Source organism: Condylura cristata, unplaced genomic scaffold (genome assembly GCF_000260355.1).
Source record: "Condylura cristata isolate star-nosed mole 26May11 unplaced genomic scaffold, ConCri1.0 scaffold00019, whole genome shotgun sequence".
NCBI lineage: Eukaryota > Metazoa > Chordata > Mammalia > Eulipotyphla > Talpidae > Condylura > Condylura cristata.
In genome coordinates, this window is record NW_004567120.1 from 24148927 (window position 1) to 24157502 (window position 8576).

At 40.5% G+C, this 8576-nt stretch overlaps 1 protein-coding gene across 2 annotated transcripts in view; it reads right to left on the bottom strand.

The window, feature by feature from the left end:
• CUL4B (cullin 4B) overlaps window positions 1–6750 on the bottom strand; it is a 32456-nt gene extending 25706 nt beyond the window's left edge. The window contains exons 1-3 of one of the 2 annotated variants that reach the window (XM_012727234.1): window positions 6652–6750; window positions 5349–5894; window positions 3148–3263 (exon numbers count right to left, since the gene is read on the bottom strand). In XM_012727234.1, coding sequence (XP_012582688.1) covers window positions 3148–3263; window positions 5349–5894; window positions 6652–6679 — 690 coding nt within the window. In that variant the 5' untranslated portion in view covers window positions 6680–6750. The remainder of the gene's footprint in view (window positions 1–3147; window positions 3264–5348; window positions 5895–6651) is intronic. The other variant, XM_012727233.1, reaches the window with a different exon arrangement.
• Window positions 6751–8576: the final 1826 nt, after the last annotated feature.

Sequence of the window (8576 nt, forward strand, 5' to 3'; positions counted from 1 at the left end):
CTCCCCTCAGCAGTGTACTTCGTCGATCTGCCTGTTCTGTTCCCCGCTCTGTCTCTGGTGAAGCCTCTCACCGCTCCTGAGCCTCTGGCCTGTACCCCAGTTCTGTATGCACAAATAAATAAATCTTTAAAAAAAAAAAAACAATACAAGTTATAACACTTGTTTTAGGCTAAAGAAAAGTAATTGAACAATAACTGCTAGTAATTCTGAAGTGTAAGAAAAAGAAAACACAAAAAATGTAACCAATACACTCTTTAAATTAAGGGGATTTAACACAATCAATTTACCAGAGAAAATCTTCTGAACCAAAAGCTCTGAAAAAATATTCAAGGTAAACAGTGTTAGCCACTATAATCAACATTATAAATATGAAATATAACACTTTATTGTGAAATTAAAATGACCCTGCTACACTGACACTGCCTTTTTAAAAAATTAAATGTTATATACATGTATGTTGAAACAATTACCACATGCAAGCAAAAATAAAAAAGCAAGCCCACCTAATGTGATGATAGTTTTTCCCCTCAAGTTACTTGCTTCCAACACCACTACAGAGGTACTTGGAGTGCTGTGTATTTTAGTAAGGAGGCAGGGCAGTGAAAGTGTCCTGGATTAGAAATGGGCATCTAAGTTGAGTCCCCTCATTTGCCAATAAAGAACTATGGGCATGTTATTTAACTTCATTCAAACTCAAGTTCCCTCTGACAGTAAAGTGGGGATAGTAACTATTATCCTATCTACTTTACAAAGGTTTTCTATAATGCTTACGTGAGATTAAAAAAAAAAAACAAAACAGATGAACCTTCATTTAAGACTGTCGTGTGCATGACACAAAATATTTTGGACTATATGATCTTCTAAGGCCCTCCCACCACTAATTTCATAATTCTACTTTTATTACTGTACAACTCAGGAGCCATCTAAAACATAGCCAAATGAGGCAGGCTTTTCCTAAAGTAATAGCTTAGTACTACTGTGACATGATACTGCACAGAATATTATAATGCTTCTAATATTACATAGTATTAACTATATGTTGGGCATCTTTCTAAATGCTTTGCATGCATTGACTGACTGACGTAATTTTTCACAACAAAATTGGTGATCTCAATTGACTTATTACAAGTGACAAAGCTACAACATTTTGTATCACAGTGCTTAACTGTGTTTTCAAACATCTTATTTGATTCTTACAAGCAGTCTTGGAAGGCAGATGAAGCATATCTTCTTTCCCCTCTTTTGCAGAGGAAGAAACCAATGCCAAGAAGTTCAGTACCTTTCACAAGGGTAAAATCAGCCAAAACTATCACCAGATCCCTAACTTCTTCTTTCTAATACTAACCAGGTTTTGTCCACCACCATTTTAGTTGCTTGAATGAATAGATGAAAGCTACAATTTTGATAAATTTAACCAATATAATTGGATGTGCGTATATATATTTTAAAGATATATTTATGCATACAGAACTGGGGTACAGGTCAGAGGTGCAGGAATAATGAGAGGATTCACCAGAGGCAGAGTGGGGAGCAGATACAATACACTGCAGAGGGGAGCAGTGGGCGGATCAGGAAGTAACCATGTGGGTTACTTCCCTGGCCCGGGATCGAACTCACTGAAGTGGCTGCTGCAAGCTTCATAGTGCTGTGCTTTAACCCACTGCACCACCAGGGAGGGCCCGAGTATATTTTAATATGAAACTGCTGATGCTGTATAATGGAAAGTAACTTCTTGAATTTGTTGTGTAAATAATACAGAGGGGCAAAATACCTCTGTAGCAAGAAAATCTTATTCAGTACACTAGTGCCCCCTTATCTGTAGAGGATATGTCCCAAGGTTTTTGAGATGCCTGTGTTTGAAATCAGGGTAGGCCACCCAAGATATGCCAAAATAGTATGTGTATATTTCAATTAGTGTTACTTGGGAAATAGCAGATGAAGAAATGCTACCGCAAGCTTCCCTGTCCCCTAAAAGTAGGAAATAAATCTCATGTGAAGGTGCTTTCCCTGTAACTAGGCGAGGAGACATCTTATCACTACAAAGTTTTCAGGGCCTGCTTCTCCTGTGTTAAGTAAGCTCTGCTTAGCTTGCTAAACTAAGTGTCCAAACCAAAAATGTGAGGAATTTCTTTATCTAAAAAGTAGATAAGCATGTTACACTATTTAAGCCTCAACCCCATATTCATGACATGTCCATACAAATGAAATAAACTGGTGTTTTTCTCCTGTTAATCTTTCTTGTACCAATTTAATTATTTTCCAGTTGTAAAGACCAGGATAAAAATTTTCCTCCCCAACACCTGAAACTTGAGTAATACTGAGTCCCTATATATTTTCTATATGCACCAATGATAGTTTACTTTAGAAATTAGGCACAGTAAGAGATGAATAACAACTAGTAATAAAATAGAACAATTATAATAATGATGTACTGTATCAAAGTTATGTGAGTATGCTCTCTCCCAAAATATCTTACTATACAGCTGTGGTTGATAGTTGACCTCAGAAACTTAAAACCTCAGAAAGCAAAATCCTGGATGGGGAAGGGGAAGAGGAAGGGAAAGGAGACTACTGTAATGGCCTTTAATAGCATATTTAAATTAAACACTTCAAGTATAGATCCATTTGCTAAGCAAAAGCAAATATGAACCTTAGACCAAGTCACTGGACTACAACTTACCACTCATTTTTAGACTAAGGTGCGTCTTGTAGCCCAAGAGGAAAAATACAAAGAAGGGGAAAAAAAAAAAAGAAATGGCAAAGGGATACAAATAGCAAAGAGACAAAGTATGTAGATAACCTAAATTTCTTGAGGCTTTTCCTACAGATAAGTAACACCATAAAATAAGAAGTATCACAATAACATGGCACCAAGTTACAGGATTAAAGGAAAAACCTCTATTAAGCTAAGGTACCATAACTAAATTGTAATCAGGGTATCCAAAATAAGTTTAACTTATACCAATATGACTACACTCATGGTCATGTGAAGATGTGATCTCATTATCAAATAGAGTATAAGTTGAGAAACTGTAATTAAGAGAACCAAAAGCTAGATAAGGACCCATTTCAGAAAGCAAAATCCCCATACAGCACACCTCAATTTATGCCAAACAAATCTGGTTATCCAGACTGATACATACATACCTGGTAGAGTTCTTCTAAATTGTACTTAATTGAAGTACTATTCTGGATAGCTTCCACTGCTTCTTTCAGTTTCTGCCATGTTTCATCTGTGTAGTTTTCTGGTAATTTAGGTTTATCTGGATGATATTTAAAAGGTTGATATCAGAATAGTATTAGTATATAGTAATGGAAGGAGTCATAAGATATAGTAATAAAACTACTTCTTTTTTTAAGGGTAAATTGTAACTTTTATAATTTTACACCTAAAAATTAAAGTAGCCCCATATTTAGATTTAATTTTATAAAGAAAAAAATCTGAAACGCCAGAATACTATTTAAGTCATTTTGACTCACCTATTAAAATTGAAAGTCAGGGTTTTTTTTTTCTATTGACTGTATTGCTTCGAATTCAAGAATGACAAGAGGGGAAAAAAAAAACACCTTATCTTATTCCATCATGTGTAAAACCTAAGTCAACATGAATATTGTAACTGGGATTTAAAATACAGAGCACCTAGTAGTTACAAAGGAGTCCATAAACATCTTAATCTTCCTAATGATGACATAAAAAAAGATACTACTATCCATATTTTGCAACTGAAGAAACTGAGCCTGATAGAATCATTTTGCAAGGCTTGCTTGCCTAAGGTCACCATAGTTAATAACAAAGCTAGGATTCTAATACAGGTCTGTTTGCTCTCCAAATTTATGCAACATCTACAGAAATGGAGAGACATATCTTACTGTTTTAAGTTACATTTATAAGCTGTGAAATTAAAAAAAACCCCACTAAAACATCCAAATGACTCTAGAACCTGTGCAGCATTTTCAGAATAGAAACACTTATTCTAGGCTTTAATTTAAACTTCATTGACTAGCAATGACTGAAATGTTTTTTTTAATTAAAGCATTCAAATGATTTAATAATGGAGTTTTATTTTAGGAGGGAGAGGGAAGGAAAAAACTCAAGGGGGGGGGAAACTTTGAAAATGGTATAAAATCGCAATTCTGATCCTAGCTTGTCTCTTTAAAAAATCCTTGGCTATAAAGCAAGTATTTTTAAGTGAAAACAGTGAACTCATCAGTCAATTCACATTTACTTCAGAAAGGTCTAGCATTAAGTCAAAAAAACTACAACACTCCTGAGCTCCTGGGGATGGGAGAAGAGTGACAAAAAAAGAAAGAAAAGGTTAAAAATAAACAACACTGTAACACCCTGCTTGAAATAAAAGAGTATTTCTGATTTCCACACTAAATGCTGAAAACACAATATAGAAAACTATATTAGTATTTAGCCATAAGGTGCTTATCTAGCAGATATGAGTTTAGTTCATTCATTTACTTATCCACTCAATAAGTATTTGAGAATTTGTTAACCTGCCAGTATAGGGTGATGAAAAAGTCAGCTAGAAAAACAGAAACACAACAGATAAAAATTAATTCAGCTCAATTACATTTTTTAAACTGCTGATTTTATATTTGCATCAATGTACTTATGATACTTCCCAATCACCTATGTTAAACACAAAATGAATAAATTTTCCTAAAAGCTGCAGGTCAGTACTTTAAAACCCATTTTTGTGATTAAAAAAAAACCAGATGTAGTAATTGCTCCTATCTTTAGACTAGTGGTACACAGAGTTACTACTTCTATGCATAAAGTATTTTCTGCTTCCAAATCCTACCTTTGGAAAGAAATGCAGAGACCATAAATATTTTTCTCCAAATACTGCTTTCCCAATGAGTACCAATATTCAACATTATAAATCTAATTATAAACCTTTGAGTGAAAAATCACCATTGCTACCTGCATTACTAGGGTCTAGAGAATGTGGCCTACTGAGGCATAAAAATAAAAATCCCACCAGTGTCAAAGCTCACTATGCACCTGAAACAAATGTTTGGATATAAATTTCTCACCTGTAAAATCCGGATCAATCATATCGACAGTCAGTGTTACAAAGAATAACAGATTAGATACGATAGGCTGATAGAAACCTCAAAATACCGCACAGAAACACCCAGTGTATGCTTCAGCACAAGGCTTAACCACCCCCGGAAAATGAACCCTCCACCCAAAAAAGGACCTCCCTCCACCTCATTGATTATGCATAAAACATTAGGCCACCTCTATACTGTTTAATATATTAACATAAATAGAGCACGTGATCGCTCAAGTGTCAAATCCTTCGTAGGTGATTATGGATTTTGGCCTTGGTTACCTTTAAAGTTCTTGATCACTAACTTCTTAGCAGAGCCAGGCTTGCTGTTAGCAAAGCTAGAGACGGTGGTAGAAGATTTGGCTAGGCCGTTTGCATGATGCACCGAAGCCACAGAAGAGATTAATATACTCTTATTTTTAAGTTGCTGCTGCTGAGATGTTGCAGCAGTTGGTGAAGATGAGGAGGAGGAGGAAGAGGATTCCTCAGCCATCTTCGCATCAAACCCTACAAACTCCAGGGTGTCTTCAAAACGCAGCTTCTTCTGTATCGGTGCGTGGCTGGAAGCAGCCACTGAAACCCCCAGGCAGGAGAAGGAGGAGGTTGAAGGGGATGCCGAATCTCTGGGTTGTAAAGGAGGAGTGGAAGAAGAGGAAGAGGTGGAATCAAAGTCTTCTCTCTCGTTACTACTGTTACTGCTGCTGCTGCTGCTGCTGTTTAACTTTCTCTTCTTGGCAGAGGTGGGCGGAGTGGTGCTGGTATTACCATCAGTGGCAGATCTGACCTCCTGAGCAGCAGCAGCAGCTGAGGGATTGGGGGAAGAAAAACCTGTTGGAAACATGAAAATAGCGGGGTCAACAGGCAGAGGAGCATCAAAAACCTACGTTTATATGCCTGCGTGCGTGTAGGAGAAGGTGGCAATGCTAGAGGGGGAAGGGAAGAAAGAAGAGAGGAGAAACACAGAGGACGAGAAGGAAAGTGAAGGGGGGGGCTACACCGGGGGAATGGGAGGGTTTGGGAAGGCGGATAGGCTGACACCAGAAGTGAGCAGAACGGGAGAGGGAGGGGGGGAGAGCGAATGAAGAGGCAGACAGGTAAACGGCCGTGCCGTCCCCCTCCCCTGCTTTTCGGTCTCTCTCCCCCCTTTCTGCCGGAGCAACTCCGAGAGTCTGAGGCTGCAGCTCCTCCTCCTTTCTCCCTCTCTTAGGGAGGGGAGAAGCCGCGGTTGGGGGGAGGGGGGAGGGGGGGGAAGAGACCCAGGGCTTGTTATTGTCAATAGCACAAGAGGCTAAAAGATGGCGCCACTTCCGGTCACGCGGCGGCGAGGGAGGGGCGGCGTCTGTCCCGGGAGTGGGGGGTGGAGAGCACTGCAGGCGCCCGAGGGACGAGAGAGCTGACTCGTGGGAAGGCGGCGGGAAAGGGGCGCTTAGGGCACCCCGGACGCCCGGACTCCGGCACTCGCGCCCGCCTCCCCCTTCCTCTGGCGCGCCCCTTCCCAGGCAGCACTCTCCTTCCCCGGCCCACCGGTAACTCCCACCCTTTCCTTAACGGTCCCGCGGGAAGCCTCGCGCCGCAGCGCCCTTACCGGAAGTGACTGGGCAGACACTTTTCATAGCGCCCAGATCCAAGCCCCCAGGTCCGCAGGACTTGAGTGGGGGGGTGGGGGAGGGAGAAAAGGGGGGTAAGAGAAGTGGAACGGGAGGAGGGGGCGGGCCTGTCACACACCTTCGTAGCTCCTGATTGGAGCCTTCTGAAAGCAAGGCGGGCCGTGAGGGGGGGGAGGTGGCGGGAGAAGAAGCGGGAAGGAGCTTAAAGGGGAGGGAAGATGGTGACGGTGAGGGGCGGGCTGAGTTAGCTGGGAAAAAGGAGGAGGAGGAAGAGAGGGAGGGAGTAAAAAGTAAAGGAACAGAGTGGAAACTTTGAAAGAGATAAAGAAAAAAGGAGGAGTTGCAAGGCGAGGGGAGTAACCCGAAATAGAAGAAAACATAATCATGCTATATTATGCCTGCTGCTTGGGAGGAATGTCAGGATGTTAAGATAGGAAAGAAAAAGAAAATGAGCTTAGCTAGGAAGCAAAAGAGTTTTTGATTCGTTTGGGTTACACATTTTCTTTTTAGATCAATGAAGGACACCACTTACCCAAAACTGAATACGGTCTGAGTTTATAATTTTTTAACTCAACAACGTAGCTGCAAATCCTTTCACCTTTCTATCAGGAGCATGTTCTAAAATGGCTGGCCAGAATAAGGGTGCATTCTAAGGCCAAGAAACAGGAAGGTAACACCCCAACACACACACATCCACACACAAACACCACTATTCCTAGGACCACCCCAAGCCTCCAGTCATTAACCCAGTAATTTACAGACTAAACAAACCAAGAAGGACCCACTTCTTTTACCAAATCTCACTTCATAGGCTTTGTTTCAAGACATTTTAGGAGAACATTATTGGAAGCCTGTTTTCTACAAATTTTAAAATGAATTGCTCCTAAGAACACACTTCTAAATTTGTTTAAATCAGCAACAAACAGCTTTGTAAGTGTACTGTGGGGGGGGGGGGCATTTGGTATTTGGACGTGGCAGAAGAACACAAAGTGAAAACTAAATTTGCCAACCTGTTGATCACTCTAAACACAGAAACATTCAACCAACATATACTGGAAGATCCAGAAACTCTCCATCAGGCCCCTTCCTTGAAAAGCCAGCATGAAAGACTTTCAAAACTAAATTCCCCAACAGTACTATAAAAAACATATAAAGTGCTGTAGCAACAGGTGAAACAAGAAATGGGGAAGAATTTCTGGAGTAGTCAAGAATTTCACACAGAGCTGATGTTTGCGCTGCTGTGTCTCAAAGTGGGAGTTCCCAAAAAGACAAAGGGGAGAGGGTGAAAGTCATTCTGGGCTGTGGAAACAAGGCAAAGCAGGGAGTTCTGAAAAGGGCCTGGTAGGTTTTTGGAACTATGAAAGTGCAGTGAGGCTGGAAAGTAGGGTATTTGCTAGGAAGTAAGAAAGATGAAGCTCCAGAGTGCCTGGAACATGATGCCAAACATTTTCTGCCCGGTATATTAGGGTAAGACAGCATGGAGATGTAATAGGAAAATGATGGAATTGTGGGTTGAGTGAAAGCAGTTTGTACGATGATGAAGTTGAGATGGTAAAGTCAGAGCCCTATGAATAAATCAATTTTCTAAGTTTACACAGGCCCAATTTGGGGGGACCAAAAGGGGTCTTTTTTGAAAAGTCCTTGATTAAAATGCAGATCCTCCTAGAAAAGGTAGCACTTTAGCCATTAACTTCTGCTTAATGCTGTTTGATGACAACTGGCAGAGACCAAGGGCCCCAGGGCCACAGAAAAGAGGAATAGATTAAAGCCTGAAAGGAGGAAGATGAATTCCTATAAGTTTTTTAGAAAGAAACCTTGGACCTCTCTGGTGGCCCAAGCAAGGTATTAAGTCTCAGCACTATGAAGCTGTCAGCAGCCACTGTGTCATGGGTTCGATCCACTG